The following is a 16,902-nucleotide window of genomic DNA, read 5'->3' on the forward strand; positions in this document are numbered from 1 at the left end:
CAGCTGTATCTGGGTGACCATGTGTCTGTGTTCCTGTCCAGCTGTATCTGGGTGACCATGTGTCTGTGTTCCTGTCCAGCTGTATCTGGGTGACCATGTGTCTGTGTTCCTGTCCAGCTGTATCTGGGTGACCATGTGTCTGTGTTCCTGTCCAGCTGTATCTGGGTGACCATGTGTCTGTGTTCCTGTCCAGCTGTATCTGGGTGACCATGTGTCTGTGTTCCTGTCCAGCTGTATCTGGGTGACCATGTGTCTGTGTTCCTGTCCAGCTGTATCTGGGTGACCATGTGTCTGTGTTCCTGTCCAGCTGTATCTGGGTGACCATGTGTCTGTATCTGGGTGACCATGTGTCTGTGTTCCTGTCCAGCTGTATCTGGGTGACCATGTGTCTGTGTTCCTGTCCAGCTGTATCTGGGTGACCATGTGTCTGTGTTCCTGTCCAGCTGTATCTGGGTGACCATGTGTCTGTGTTCCTGTCCAGCTGTATCTGGGTGACCATGTGTCTGTGTTCCTGTCCAGCTGTATCTGGGTGACCATGTGTCTGTGTTCCTGTCCAGCTGTATCTGGGTGACCATGTGTCTGTGTTCCTGTCCAGCTGTATCTGGGTGACCATGTGTCTGTGTTCCTGTCCAGCTGTATCTGGGTGACCATGTGTCTGTGTTCCTGTCCAGCTGTATCTGGGTGACCATGTGTCTGTGTTCCTGTCCAGCTGTATCTGGGTGACCATGTGTCTGTGTTCCTGTCCAGCTGTATCTGGGTGACCATGTGTCTGTGTTCCTGTCCAGCTGTATCTGGGTGACCATGTGTCTGTGTTCCTGTCCAGCTGTATCTGGGTGACCATGTGTCTGTGTTCCTGTCCAGCTGTATCTGGGTGACCATGTGTCTGTGTTCCTGTCCAGCTGTATCTGGGTGACCATGTGTCTGTGTTCCTGTCCATCTGTATCTGGGTGACCATGTGTCTGTGTTCCTGTCCATCTGTATCTGGGTGACCATGTGTCTGTGTTCCTGTCCAGCTGTATCTGGGTGACCATGTGTCTGTGTTCCTGTCCAGCTGTATCTGGGTGACCATGTGTCTGTGTTCCTGTCCATCTGTATCTGGGTGACCATGTGTCTGTGTTCCTGTTCAGCTGTATCTGTGTGACTGTGTTTGTACCTGGTCCAGCTGTATCTGTGTGACTCTGTGAGTGGTCAGGTCTCCCAGAGTGAGGTCTACGTAGGGGTAACTGGCCCCGGCCGAGGGCCTCTGGGTGCGGGTAGACTGCACCTCCGCCAGGGGGACCACTGTCTGCAGCTCCTGCACCACAGGGACCAACCTTACAGTTACTACTTTTATCTGCACCAGGGGGTGAGCAGAGTAGGTGGAACTTAGTGAGCAGAGTGGGCGGGACTTAGTGAGCAGAGTGGGCGGGACTTAGTGAGCAGAGTGGGAGGGACTTAGTGAGCAGAGTGGGCGGGACTTAGTGAGCAGAGTAGGCGGGACTTAGTGAGCAGAGTGGGCGGGACTTAGTGAGTAGAGTGGGCGGGACTTAGTGAGCAGAGTGGGCGGGACTTAGTGAGCAGAGTGGGAGGGACTTAGTGAGCGGAGTGGGCAGGACTTAGTGAGCAGAGTGGGAGGGACTTAGTGAGCAGTGGGCAGGACTTAGTGAGCAGAGTGGGCGGGACTTAGTGAGCAGAGTGGGCGGGACTTAGTGAGCAGAGTGGGAGGGACTTAGTGAGCAGAGTGGGCGGGACTTAGTGAGTAGAGTGGGCGGGACTTAGTGAGTAGAGTGGGCGGGACTTAGTGAGCAGAGTGGGCGGGACTTAGTGAGCAGAGTGGGCGGGACTTAGTGAGTAGAGTGGGCGGGACTTAGTGAGCAGAGTGGGCGGGACTTAGTGAGCAGAGTCGGAGGGACTTAGTGAGCGGAGTGGGCAGGACTTAGTGAGCAGAGTGGGAGGGACTTAGTGAGCAGTGGGCAGGACTTAGTGAGCAGAGTGGGTGGGACTTAGTGAGCAGCGTGGGCGGGACTTAGTGAGCAGAGTGGGCGGGACTTAGTGAGCAGAGTGGGTGGGACTTCGTGAGCAGAGTGGGCGGGACTTAGTGAGTGGTGTGGGCGGGACTTACGTGAGTGTCCTTGTTGAGAAAGTGCAGTCCATGTTGATTGACAGCCAGGATACAGGGAGCGTAGATGGAACCACTGCTGCTAGACTTGATGTAGAAGAAGGAGGAGCCACACATGGAGAACGCACTGACCAGACCTGGAGGGACGGTCAGACACAGTCAGGAGGAAAACACTACAACACCAACAGGATGTGGACTGACCAGACCTGGAGGGAAGGTCACACAGTCAGGAGGAAAACACTACAACACCAACAGGATGTGGACTGACCAGACCTGGAGGGAAGGTCAGACACAGTCAGGAGGAAAACACTACAACACCAACAGGATGTGGACTGACCAGACCTGGAGGGAAGGTCACACAGTCAGGAGGAAAACACTACAACACCAACAGGATGTGGACTGACCAGACCTGGAGGGAAGGTCACACAGTCAGGAGGAAAACACTACAACACCAACAGGATGTGGACTGACCAGACCTGGAGGGAAGGTCACACAGTCAGGAGGAAAACACTACAACACCAACAGGATGTGGACTGACCAGACCTGGAGGGAAGGTCAGACACAGTCAGGAGGAAAACACTACAACACCAACAGGATGTGGACTGACCAGACCTGGAGGGAAGGTCAGACACAGTCAGGAGGAAAACACTACAACACCAACAGGATGTGGACTGACCAGACCTGGAGGGAAGGTCAGACACAGTCAGGAGGAAAACACTACAACACCAACAGGATGTGGACTGACCAGACCTGGAGGGAAGGTCAGACACAGTCAGGAGGAAAACACTACAACACCAACAGGATGTGGACTGACCAGACCTGGAGGGAAGGTCAGACACAGTCAGGAGGAAAACACTACAACACCAACAGGATGTGGACTGACCAGACCTGGAGGGAAGGTCAGACACAGTCAGGAGGAAAACACTACAACACCAACAGGATGTGGACTGACCAGACCTGGAGGGAAGGTCAGACACAGTCAGGAGGAAAACACTACAACACCAACAGGATGTGGACTGACCAGACCTGGAGGGAAGGTCAGACACAGTCAGGAGGAAAACACTACAACACCAACAGGATGTGGACTGACCAGACCTGGAGGGAAGGTCAGACACAGTCAGGAGGAAAACACTACAACACCAACAGGATGTGGACTGACCAGACCTGGAGGGAAGGTCAGACACAGTCAGGAGGAAAACACTACAACACCAACAGGATGTGGACTGACCAGACCTGGAGGGAAGGTCAGACACAGTCAGGAGGAAAACACTACAACACCAACAGGATGTGGACTGACCAGACCTGGAGGGAAGGTCAGACACAGTCAGGAGGAAAACACTACAACACCAACAGGATGTGGACTGACCAGACCTGGAGGGAAGGTCAGACACAGTCAGGAGGAAAACACTACAACACCAACAGGATGTGGACTGACCAGACCTGGAGGGAAGGTCAGACACAGTCAGGAGGAAAACACTACAACACCAACAGGATGTGGACTGACCAGACCTGGAGGGAAGGTCAGACACAGTCAGGAGGAAAACACTACAACACCAACAGGATGTGGACTGACCAGACCTGGAGGGAAGGTCAGACACAGTCAGGAGGAAAACACTACAACACCAACAGGATGTGGACTGACCAGACCTGGAGGGAAGGTCAGACACAGTCAGGAGGAAAACACTACAACACCAACAGGATGTGGACTGACCAGACCTGGAGGGAAGGTCAGACACAGTCAGGAGGAAAACACTACAACACCAACAGGATGCGGACTGACCAGACCTGGAGGGAAGGTCAGACACAGTCAGGAGGAAAACACTACAACACCAACAGGATGTGGACTGACCAGACCTGGAGGGAAGGTCACACAGTCAGGAGGAAAACACTACAACACCAACAGGATGTGGACTGACCAGACCTGGAGGGAAGGTCACACAGTCAGGAGGAAAACACTACAACACCAACAGGATGTGGACTGACCAGACCTGGAGGGAAGGTCAGACACAGTCAGGAGGAAAACACTACAACACCAACAGGATGTGGACTGACCAGACCTGGAGGGAAGGTCAGACACAGTCAGGAGGAAAACACTACAACACCAACAGGATGTGGACTGACCAGACCTGGAGGGAAGGTCAGACACAGTCAGGAGGAAAACACTACAACACCAACAGGATGTGGACACCTCCTAGTAGTAGTAGTAGTAGGACACTACATGGCCAACAGTATGTGGACACCTGCTAGTAGTAGTAGTATTAGTAGTAGTAGTAGTTGTAGTAGTTGTAGTAGTAGCTACACTACATGGCCAATAGGATGTGGACACCTGCTAGTAGTAGCAGTAGTTGTAGTAGTAGCTACACTACATGGCCAATAGGATGTGGACACCTGCTAGTAGTAGTAGTAGTAGTAGTAGTAGTAGTAGTAGTAGTAGTAGTAGTAGTAGTAGTAGCTACACTACATGGCCAATAGGATGTGGACACCTGCTAGTAGTAGTAGTAGTAGTAGTAGTAGTAGTAGTAGTAGTAGTAGTAGCTACACTACATGGCCAACAGTATGTGGACACCTGCTAGTAGTAGTAGTAGTAGTAGTAGTAGTAGTAGCTACACTACATGGCCAATAGGATGTGGACACCTGCTAGTAGTAGTAGTAGTAGTAGTAGTAGTAGTAGTAGTAGTAGTAGTAGTAGCTACACTACATGGCCAACAGTATGTGGACACCTGCTAGTAGTAGTAGTAGTAGTAGTAGTAGTAGCTACACTACATGGCCAATGGGATGTGGACACCTGCTAGTAGTAGTAGTAGTAGTAGTAGTAGTAGTAGTAGTAGTAGTAGTAGTAGCAGTAGTAGTAGTAGCTACACTACATGGCCAACAGTATGTGGACACCTGCTAGTAGTAGCAGTAGTAGTAGTAGTAGTAGTAGTAGCTACACTACATGGCCAATGGGATGTGGATACCTGCTAGTAGTAGTAGTAGTAGTAGTAGTAGTAGTAGTAGTAGTAGTAGTAGCTACACTACATGGCCAATGGGATGTGGATACCTGCTAGTAGTAGTAGTAGTAGTAGTAGTAGTAGTAGTAGCTACACTACATGGCCAATGGGATGTGGATACCTGCTAGTAGTAGTAGTAGTAGTAGTAGTAGTAGTAGTAGTAGTAGTAGTAGTAGTAGCTACACTACATGGCCAATGGGATGTGGATACCTGCTAGTAGTAGTAGTAGTAGTAGTAGTAGTAGTAGTAGTAGTAGTAGTAGTAGCTACACTACATGGCCAACAGTATGTGGACACCTGCTAGTAGTAGCAGTAGTAGTAGTAGTAGTAGTAGTAGTAGCTACACTACATGGCCAATGGGATGTGGATACCTGCTAGTAGTAGTAGTAGTAGTAGTAGTAGTAGTAGTAGTAGTAGTAGTAGTAGTAGTAGTAGTAGTAGTAGCTACACTACATGGCCAATGGGATGTGGATACCTGCTAGTAGTAGTAGTAGTAGTAGTAGTAGTAGTAGTAGTAGTAGCTACACTACATGGCCAATGGGATGTGGATACCTGCTAGTAGTAGTAGTAGTAGTAGTAGTAGTAGTAGTAGTAGTAGCTACACTACATGGCCAATGGGATGTGGATACCTGCTAGTAGTAGTAGTAGTAGTAGTAGTAGTAGTAGTGGTAGTAGTAGTAGTAGTAGTAGTAGTAGCTACACTACATGGCCAATGGGATGTGGATACCTGCTAGTAGTAGTAGTAGTAGTAGTAGTAGTAGCTACACTACATGGCCAACAGTATGTGGACACCTGCTAGTAGTAGTAGTAGTAGTAGTAGTAGTAGTACTAGTAGCTACACTACATGGCCAATGGGATGTGGATACCTGCTTGTCGAACATTTCATTCCAAAATCATGGTCATTAATATGGAGTTGGTCCCCCCTTTGCTGCTATAACAGCCTCCACTCTTCTGGGAAGGCTTTCCACTAGATGTTGGAACATTGCTGCGGGGACTTGCTTCCATTCAGCCACAAGAGCATTAGTGAGGTCGGGCACTGATATTGGGCGATTAGGCCTGGCTCGCAGTCAGAGTTTCAATTCATCCCAAAGGTGTTAAGGTCAGGGCTCTGTGCAGGCTAGTCAAGTTCTTCCACACCGGTCTCAACAAACCATTTCTGTATGGACCTCGCTTTGTGCACCGGGGCAATGTCATGCTGAAACAGGAAAGGTCCTTCCCCAAACTGTTTGCCACAAAGTTGGAAGCACAGAATCGTCTAGAATGTCATTGTATGCTGTAGCGTTAAGATTTCCCTTCACTGGAACTAAGGGGCCTAGCCCAAACCATGAAAAACAGCCCCAGACCATTATTCCTCCTCCACCAAACTTTACAGTTGGCACTATGCATTGCGGCAGGTAGTGTTCTCCTGGAATCTGCCAAACCCAGATTCGTACGTCACCAGATGGTGAAGAGTGATTCATCACTCCAGAGAACGCATTTCCACTGCTCCAGCCGACGCTTGGCATTGCGCATGGTGATCTTAGGCTTGTGTGCGGCTGCTCGGCCATGGAAACCCATTTCATGGATCTCCCGACGAACAGTTCTTATGCTGACATTTCTTCCAGAGACAGTTTGGAACTCAGTAGTGAGTGTTGCAACCGTGGACAAACAATTTTTACGCGCTTCAGCACTCGTCGGTTCCGTTCTGTGAGCTTGTGTGGCCTACTACTTCGCGGCTTAGCCGTTGTTGCTCCTAGACGTTTCCACTTCACAATAACAGCACTTACAGTTGACCGGGGCAGCTCTAGCAGGGCAGAAATTTGACAAACTGACTTGTTGGAAATGTGGCATCCTATGACGGTGCCATGTTGAAAGTCACTGAGATCTTCAGTAAGGCCATTCTACTGCTAATATTTGTCTATGGTGATTGCATGGCTGTGTGCTCGATTTGATACACCTGTCAGCAGCGGGTGTGGCTGAAATAGAATCCAGTCATTTGAAGGGGTGTCCACACACTGCTGTATATGTATTGTATGTGCTCCATCCATTTGAAGGGGTGTCCACACACTGCTGTATATGTATTGTATGTGATCCAGCCATTTGAAGGGGTGTCCACACTGCTGTATATGTATTGTATGTGAGCCAGCCATTTGAAGGGGTGTCCACACACTGCTGTATATGTATTGTATGTGATCCAGCCATTTGAAGGGGTGTCCACATACTTCTGTATATGTATTGTATGTGAGCCAGCCATTTGAAGGGGTGTCCACACTGCTGTATATGTATTGTATGTGAGCCAGCCATTTGAAGGGGTGTCCACACACTGCTGTATATGTATTGTATGTGATCCAGCCATTTGAAGGGGTGTCCACATACTTCTGTATATGTATTGTATGTGAGCCAGCCATTTGAAGGGGTGTCCACACTGCTGTATATGTATTGTATGTGATCCAGCCATTTGAAGGGGTGTCCACACACTGCTGTATATGTATTGTATGTGATCCAGTCATTTGAAGGGGTGTCCACACACTGCTGTATATGTATGTCACGGTTTCGGCCGAGACTGCTCCTCCTCCTGGTTCGGGCAGGCTTCGGCGTTCGCCGTCCCCGGAGTACTAGCTGCCACCGCTCTATGTTTCTGTATTTGATTGCTTTTGTCTGTCTGTCACACCTGTGTCTGTTTGGGTGTTGATTACGTGTCTTATAAGTTCCTTGTTTTGCTCTAGGGTATTTGTGTGTTGTTATTTTGTTGCCACTTTGTCGATGCTACGTGTTTGTATTTCGTTTTGTTTCATGTTTAGTGTTTTACGCGTGTGCGTAATTTTCCCTCTCCACTTCGTGTATTTTCGAGGTCGGGGTGTTCTACTCGTGTGATTTAGACTATTAAAGTCTTGTTGGACTAAACCTCTGTTTCCTGCGCTTGACTCCTCCACCACATCCACATCGGTTTAGTGACAGAACAACACACCGCCATGGAGTCAGCAGGAACAGCGGCGGCACCCGAATCCCTGCTGGACCGGATCAACTTCCAGGACGCCATGATCCGGCAACTCGGGACTGCCATGGACGAGGTGTCCAACACTCTGCGCCGAGTGGTGAATCGAGAGGTGGCCAAGGACCCTTACAACATCTCATCACCAACGGCCAGTCCTCCTCTCTCAGCACCGGAACCCAGTGGCATTCGGCTCTCGCTCCCGAGGGCATATGACGGTTCTGCAGCCGGGTGTCAGGGATTCCTCCTGCAGGTGGAACTTTACCTTGCCACCATACACCCGGCGCCCTCGGGATATGAGAGCGTCTCCGCCCTCATCTCCTGTCTCTCCGGCAAGGCGTTGGAGTGGGCCAACGCCGAATGGAGGGGAATAGACGCCGCAACCATCACCTACGCGGAGTTCTCCCGCCGCTTCAGGGCTGTCTTCGATCATCCACCTGAGGGGAAAGCGGCGGGAGAGCGTCTATTCCACCTCCGACAGGGGAAGAGGAGCGCACAGGAGTTCGCACTGGAGTTCCGGACACTAGCGGCGGATGCGGGGTGGAAAGAGAGGGCCCTCATCGACCAGTACCGGTGTAGTCTACGAGAGGACGTTCGTCGGGAGCTGGCCTGCAGGGACACCAACCTTTCGTTTGACCAGTTGGTGGACATTTCCATCCGTCTGGACACCCTGCTGGCTACCCGCGGACGTCCCGAGTGGGGGTCGTCCAGTCCACCCTCCAGCACCTCCGAGCCGATTCCCATGGAGCTCGGGGGTGCTGGCGCTAGAGAGAGGAGGAGAGGGAACCCGAGGGGGGCCATCCCCTGCACCACCTGCGGTCGTGGAGGACACACTGCGGCCAGGTGCTGGGGAGGGTCTCCTGGGAGAGGGGACAACAGGTCACGCACTGGGGAGTCATTTCAGGTGAGTAGGTGCCCCACTTACCCAGAGCTCTCTGTTGGTCACATGAGTATTCCTGTGAGGTTTCCACAGGTGGCACCTCATTCCCAGCATAAGGCGCTAGTAGATTCCGGCGCAGCTGGGAACTTTATTGATCGGGCATTTTGTAGTAGGTTAGGAATTCCCCTTCGGCCGGTAGAAGCTCCATTTCCTGTCCACGCATTAGACAGCTGGCCGTTGGGGTCGGGCCTGATCATGGTGGTCACAGCACCACTGACGATGACGACGCAGGGGGGTCATGAGGAGATCATTCAGTTTTATCTGATTGACTCTCCTGCGTACCCCGTGGTGTTGGGCCTTCCCTGGTTAAGCACCCCATGATCCTACCATAGCGTGGCAACAGAGGGCTCTTATGGAGTGGTCTGCCCAGTGTGTAGGGAGATGTCTAGGTGTTTCCGTAGGGGCGACCTCGGTAGAGAGTCCGAACCAAGTGCCCGCACTGCGCATTCCCCCCGAGTATGAGGATTTAGCACTCGTGTTTAGCAAATCGAGGGCAGCACGGCTACCTCCTCATAGACAGGGGGATTGTGCTATAAATCTCCAAACAGGAGCGGCTCTTCCACGGAGTCGTGTGTATCCCTTGTCTCAAGAGGAAACAGCGGCTATGGAGACATACATAGCCGAGTCTTTGGCACAGGGATACATACGGTCCTCTACTTCCCCAGTCTCCTCGAGTTTCTTCTTTGTGAAGAAGAAGGACGGGGGATTGCGCCCGTGTGTTGATTATCGTAGTCTCAATCAGATCACAGTTAAATACAGCTACCCACTTCCACTGATTGCGACGATGACGGAATCATTACGCGGAGCGCGGTTCTTCACAAAGTTGGATCTCAGGAGCGCGTACAATCTGGTGCGCATTAGGGAGGGGGATGAATGGAAGACAGCATTTAGCACCACCTCGGGTCATTACGAGTATCTCGTCATGCCATACGGGTTAATGAATGCTCCTTCAGTCTTCCAATCCTTTGTTGACGAGATTTTCCGGGACATGCATGGGCAGGGGGTAGTAGTTTACATCGACGACATCCTAGTGTACTCTGCTACTCGAGCCGAGCATGTAGCCCAGGTGCGCCGAGTGTTGAGAAGACTGTTGGAGCATGACTTGTATGTCAAGGCAGAGAAATGCCTGTTCTTCCAGGAGTCCGTCTCCTTTTTGGGTTATCGGTTGTCCGCGTCTGGTGTGGAGATAGAGGTAGACCGGGTATCGGCCGTGCGTAATTGGCAAACTCCAACCACTGTAAAAGAGGTGCAGCAGTTCTTGGGTTTTGCTAATTACTACCGGAGGTTTATTCGGGGTTTTGGACAGGTTGCAGCTCCCATTACGTCCCTGCTAAAGGGGGGTCCGGTTCGTTTGCAGTGGTCGGCTGAGGCGGACAGGGCATTTGTCAAACTGAAGAACCTGTTCACCTCGGCTCCGGTGCTGGCGCATCCGGATCCCTCTTTACCATTCCAGGTTGAGGTAGACGCGTCCGAGACCGGTATTGGGGCAGTCCTGTCACAACGGTCCGGCGCGCCACCTAAACTCCGCCCCTGTGCTTTCTACTCTAAGAAGCTCAGCTCGGCGGAGCGCAACTATGATGTTGGGGACAGGGAGCTGTTAGCCGTAGTCCAAGCCCTAAAGGTGTGGAGGCATTGGCTTGAGGGGGCTCAACACCCTTTCCTCATTCTGACTGATCACCGTAACCTGGAGTACATCCGGGCAGCTAGGAGATTGAACCCTCGTCAGGCTAGGTGGAATATGTTCCTAACCCGGTTTGTTTTTAAGATCACATACATCCCAGGGTCCCAGAATGGTAAGGCAGACGCCCTGTCCCGGCGGTATGACACGGAGGAGAGGTCCAACGAGCCTACTTCCATATTGCCGGAGTCTTGTTTGGTGGCTCCGGTGGTATGGGAGGTCGATGCGGAAATCGAGCGGGCACTGCGTACCGACCCTACTCCCCCCGAGTGTCCTGTGGGGCGGACGTACGTTCCGCTCGAGGTCCGTGATCGTCTTATTTATTGGGCTCATACATCACCCTCCTCTGGACATCCAGGTATTGGCCGGACCGTGCACTGTCTTAGCATGAAATACTGGTGGCCAACGTTAGCTAGGGATGTGAGGGTTTATGTCTCCTCCTGCTCGGTGTGTGCCCAGTGTAAGGCGCCTAGACATTTGCCCAGGGGTAAGCTACATCCCCTGCCCGTTCCACAACGACCATGGTCCCACCTATCGGTGGATTTCGTAACAGACCTACCCCCCTCCCAGGGGAATACCACCATATTGGTCGTTGTGGATCGGTTTTCCAAGGCCTGTCGTCTCCTTCCCATGCCGGGTCTCCCTACTGCCCTACAAACCGCTGAGGCCCTATTTACCCATGTGTTCCGGCACTATGGGGTCCCCGAGGATATTGTGTCTGACCGAGGTCCCCAGTTCACTTCCAGAGTTTGGGGAGCGTTCATGGAACGGTTGGGGGTCTCGGTAAGCCTTACCTCGGGGTACCACCCAGAGAGTAATGGGCAGGTGGAACGTGTCAACCAGGATGTGGGTAGGTTTTTGAGGTCCTATTGCCGGGACCGGCCGGAGGAGTGGTCTAGGTTCATCCCCTGGGCAGAGATGGCCCAGAACTCTCTCCGCCACTCCTCCACCAACTTAACACCTTTCCAGTGTGTTTTAGGTTATCAGCCGGTCCTGGCACCGTGGCACGAGAGCCAGATCGAGGCCCCTGCGGTGGACGAGTGGATTCGGCGCTCGGAGGAGACGTGGGACGCTGCCCATGTCCATCTGCAGCGTGCCATCCGTCAACAAAAGGCGAGCGCCGATCGCCACCGCAGTGAGGGACCGGTTTACGCACCGGGAGATCGAGTCTGGCTCTCGACTCGAAACCTGCCCCTCCGCCTGCCCTGCCGGAAGCTGGGTCGGCGGTTTGTTGGGCCCTTCAAAGTCCTGAGAAGATTGAACGAGGTGTGTTACAGGTTACAACTGCCTATTGAGTATAAAAATATTAACCCCTCGTTCCATGTGTCTCTTCTCAGGCCGGTGGTAGCTGGCCCACTCCAAGAAGATGAGATAGGAGAGACCCCTCCGCCCCCTTTGGACATCGAGGGGGCCCCGGCGTACAGGGTCCGGATCATCTTGGACTCGAGGCGCCGGAGGAGTGGTCTCCAGTATCTCGTGGAGTGGGAGGGGTACGGTCCGGAGGAACGGTGCTGGGTGCCCAGGAGGGACATACTCGATCCATCCCTCCTGACTGAGTTTCACCGTGGGCATCCCACGCGCCCGGGTCCGCGTCCTCCTGGCCGTCCCCGAGGCCGGGGTCAAGGGGGGGTACTGTCACGGTTTCGGCCGAGACTGCTCCTCCTCCTGGTTCGGGCAGGCTTCGGCGTTCGCCGTCCCCGGAGTACTAGCTGCCACCGCTCTATGTTTCTGTATTTGATTGCTTTTGTCTGTCTGTCACACCTGTGTCTGTTTGGGTGTTGATTACGTGTCTTATAAGTTCCTTGTTTTGCTCTAGGGTATTTGTGTGTTGTTATTTTGTTGCCACTTTGTCGATGCTACGTGTTTGTATTCCGTTTTGTTTCATGTTTAGTGTTTTACGCGTGTGCGTAATTTTCCCTCGCCACTTCGTGTATTTTCGAGGTCGGGGTGTTCTACTCGTGTGATTTAGACTATTAAAGTCTTGTTGGACTAAACCTCTGTTTCCTGCGCTTGACTCCTCCACCACATCCACATCGGTTTAGTGACAATGTATTGTATGTGCTCCATCCATTTGAAGGGGTGTCCACATACTGCTGTATATGTATTGTATGTGATCAAGTCATTTGAAGGGGTGTCCACACACTGCTGTATATGTATTGTATGTGCTCCATCCATTTGAAGGGGTGTCCACACACTGCTGTATATGTATTGTATGTGCTCCAGCCATTTGAAGGGGTGTCCACACACTGCTGTATATGTATTGTATGTGATCCAGTCATTTGAAGGGGTGTCCACACACTTCTGTATATGTATTGTATGTGCTCCAGTCATTTGAAGGGGTGTCCACACACTGCTGTATATGTATTGTATGTGATCCAGCCATTTGAAGGGGTGTCCACACACTGCTGTATATGTATTGTATGTGCTCCAGTCATTTGAAGGGGTGTCCACACACTGCTGTATATGTATTGTATGTGCTCCAGTCATTTGAAGGGGTGTCCACACACTGCTGTATATGTATTGTATGTGATCCAGCCATTTGAAGGGGTGTCCACATACTTCTGTATATGTATTGTATGTGAGCCATCCATTTGAAGGGGTGTCCACACTGCTGTATATGTATTGTATGTGAGCCAGCCATTTGAAGGGGTGTCCACACACTGCTGTATATGTATTGTATGTGATCCAGCCATTTGAAGGGGTGTCCACATACTTCTGTATATGTATTGTATGTGAGCCAGCCATTTGAAGGGGTGTCCACACTGCTGTATGTGTATTTTATGTGAGCCAGCCATTTGAAGGGGTGTCCACACACTGCTGTATATGTATTGTATGTGATCCAGCCATTTGAAGGGGTGTCCACATACTTCTGTATATGTATTGTATGTGAGCCAGCCATTTGAAGGGGTGTCCACACTGCTGTATATGTATTGTATGTGCTCCATCCATTTGAAGGGGTGTCCACATACTGCTGTATATGTATTGTATGTGATCCAGTCATTTGAAGGGGTGTCCACACACTGCTGTATATGTATTGTATGTGATCCAGCCATTTGAAGGGGTGTCCACACTGCTGTATATGTATTGTATGTGCTCCATCCATTTGAAGGGGTGTATATGTATTGTCTGTGCTAGATGTGTGTCTGTGTCCTACCCAGGAACTGAGCTCTGGCCTGGTGCGGGCTGAGGGTATGGACCTGCTGCATGTGCTGTGTTACCATGGTGACCCATGCCTGGGGGGGCTGCTTCCCGAACAGGGGGGGGGGGATGTACTCTGACAACTCATGGCTGGAGAGAGAGAGAGAGAGAGAGAGAGAGAGAGGGGAGAGGGAGAAAGAAGGGGGAACTTTTCTCAGTTATAGGCTTTTTACATTCATTGACATGATGGAGAGATGATTTAGAGATGATGGAGTAATTACATAGAGATGATGGAGAGAATACATAGAGATGATGGAGGGATTACATAGAGATGATGGAGTGATTACATAGAGATGATGGAGAGATTACAGAGATGATGGAGAGATTACATGAGATGACGGAGTGATTACATAGAGATGATGGTGCGATTACATAGAGATGATGGAGATTTTACATAGAGATGATGGAGAGATTACATAGAGATGATGGAGAGATTACATAGAGATGATGGTGCGATTACATAGAGATGATGGAGATTTTACATAGAGATGATGGAGAGATTACATAGATATGATGGAGTGATGACATAGAGATGATGGAGAGATGACATAGAGATGATGGAGAGATTACATAGAGATGATGGAGAGATTACATAAAGATGATGGAGAGATTACATAGATATGATGGAGAGATTACATAAAGATGATGGAGAGATTACATAGAGATGACATAGAGATGATGGAGAGATTACATAGAGATGACATAGAGATGATGGAGAGATTACATAGAGATGACATAGAGATGATGGAGAGATGACAGAGATGATGGAGAGATTACATAGAGATGATGGAGAGATTACATAGAGATGATGGAGAGATGACATAGAGATGATGGAGAGATTACATAGAGATGATGGAGTGATTACATAGAGATGATGGAGAGATGACATAGAGATGACGTAGAGATGATGGAGAGATTACATAGAGATGATGGAGAGATTACATAGAGATGATGGTGCGATTACATAGAGATGATGGATATTTTACATAGAGATGATGGAGAGATTACATAGATATGATGGAGTTATGACATATAGATGATGGAGAGATGACATAGAGATGATGGAGAGATTACATAGAGATGATGGAGAGATTACATAAAGATGATGGAGAGATTACATAGATATGATGGAGAGATTACATAGAGATTACATAGAGATGATGGAGAGATTACATAGAGATGACATAGAGATGTGGAGAGATTACATAGAGATGACATAGAGATGATGGAGAGATTACATAGAGATGATGGAGAGATGACATAGAGATGATGGAGAGATTACATAGAGATGATGGAGAGATGACATAGAGATGATGGAGAGATTACATAGAGATGATGGAGAGATTACATAGAGATGATGGAGAGATGACATAGAGATGACGTAGAGATGTTTTCTTACATGCTGGGTATGAATGTGATGTCCTTGGCTCTGTGTTGTAGAGCTGATAGTTTAGAGATCTGGAGGAACTGCTGTTCAGAGACTTTACCTCTGGGCAGGATGTTCATCAGGCCCTTACGGTAGTCTGGAAGCACCTGTTATAAAGCGTCATAACACAGAGCTGACTGTTATACCTGCTTGTAATGCATCATAGTGTTGTTATACCAGGCTATAATGCATCATAGTGTTGTTATACCTGGCTATAATGCATCATATAGTTGTTATACCTGCTTGTAATGCATCATAGTGTTGTTATACCTGGCTATAATGCATCATGATGTTATACCTGGCTATAATGCATCATGATGTTATACCTGGCTATAATGCATCATGATGTTATACCTGGCTATAATGCATCATGATGTTATACCTGGCTATAATGCATCATAGTGTTGTTATACCTGGTTATAATGCATAATAGTGTTGTTATGCCTGGTTATAATGCATAATAGTGTTGTTATGCCTGTTATAATGCATCATAGTGTTGTTATGCCTGGTTATAATGCATAATAGTGTTGTAATGCCTGGTTATAATGCATAATAGTGTTGTTATGCCTGGTTATAATGCATAATAGTGTTGTTATACCTGGTTATAATGCATAATAGTGTTGTTATGCCTGGTTATAATGCATCATAGTGTTGTTATGCCTGGTTGTAATGCATAATAGTGTTGTTATACCTGGTTATAATGCATCATGATGTTATACCTGGCTATAATGCATGATGATGTTATACCTGGCTATAATGCATCATAGTGTTTTTATACCTGGTTATAATGCATCATAGTGTTTTGTACCTGGTTATAATGCATCATAGTGTTTTTATACCTGGTTATAATGCATAATAGTGGTGTTATACCTGGTTAGAATGCATAATAGTTTTGTTATACCTGGTTGTACTGCATCATGTTGTTATACCTGGCTATAATGCATCATAGTGTTGTTATACCTGGTTAAAATGCATCATAGTGTTGTTATACCTGGTTAAAATGCATAATAGTGTTGTTATACCTGGTTATAATACATCATCGTGTTGTTATAATGCATCATAGTGTTGTTATACCTGGTTATAATACATCATAGTGTTGTTATACCTGGTTAGAATGCATCATCGTGTTGTTATACCTGGTTAGAATGCATAATAGTTTTGTTATACCTGGTTGTACTGCATCATGTTGTTATACCTGGCTATAATGCATCATAGTGTTGTTATACCTGGTTATAATACATCATAGTGTTGTTATACCTGGTTATAATGCATCATAGTGTTGTTATACCTGGTTATAATGCATCATGGTGTTGTTATACCTGGTTATAATACATCATAGTGTTGTTATACCTGGTTATAATACATCATAGTGTTGTTATACCTGGTTAGAATGCATCATCGTGTTGTTATACCTGGTTAGAATGCATAATAGTTTTGTTATACCTGGTTGTACTGCATTATGTTGTTATACCTGGCTATAATGCATCATAGTGTTGTTATACCTGGTTATAATGCATCATCGTGTTGTTATACCTGGTTATAATGCATCATCGTGTTGTTATACCTGGTTATAATGCATCATCGTGTTGTTATACCTGGTTA

At 48.8% G+C, this 16,902-nt stretch overlaps 1 protein-coding gene across 1 annotated transcript in view; it reads right to left on the bottom strand.

The window, feature by feature from the left end:
* Positions 1 to 16,902, bottom strand: part of LOC311124411 (unconventional myosin-XV-like) — a gene marked incomplete at both ends in the record, with an annotated part of 38,757 nt that overhangs the window by 2,667 nt on the left and 19,188 nt on the right. The window contains 4 exons of the mRNA XM_084198568.1: positions 1,154 to 1,294; positions 2,102 to 2,235; positions 13,831 to 13,964; positions 15,274 to 15,407. Of these exons, the coding sequence (XP_084054694.1) occupies positions 1,154 to 1,294; positions 2,102 to 2,235; positions 13,831 to 13,964; positions 15,274 to 15,407 (543 nt within the window). The remainder of the gene's footprint in view (positions 1 to 1,153; positions 1,295 to 2,101; positions 2,236 to 13,830; positions 13,965 to 15,273; positions 15,408 to 16,902) is intronic.

The sequence above is a fragment of the Coregonus lavaretus genome (assembly GCF_964263955.1).
Source record: "Coregonus lavaretus genome assembly, contig: HAP1_SCAFFOLD_1975, whole genome shotgun sequence".
Taxonomy (NCBI): domain Eukaryota; kingdom Metazoa; phylum Chordata; class Actinopteri; order Salmoniformes; family Salmonidae; genus Coregonus; species Coregonus lavaretus.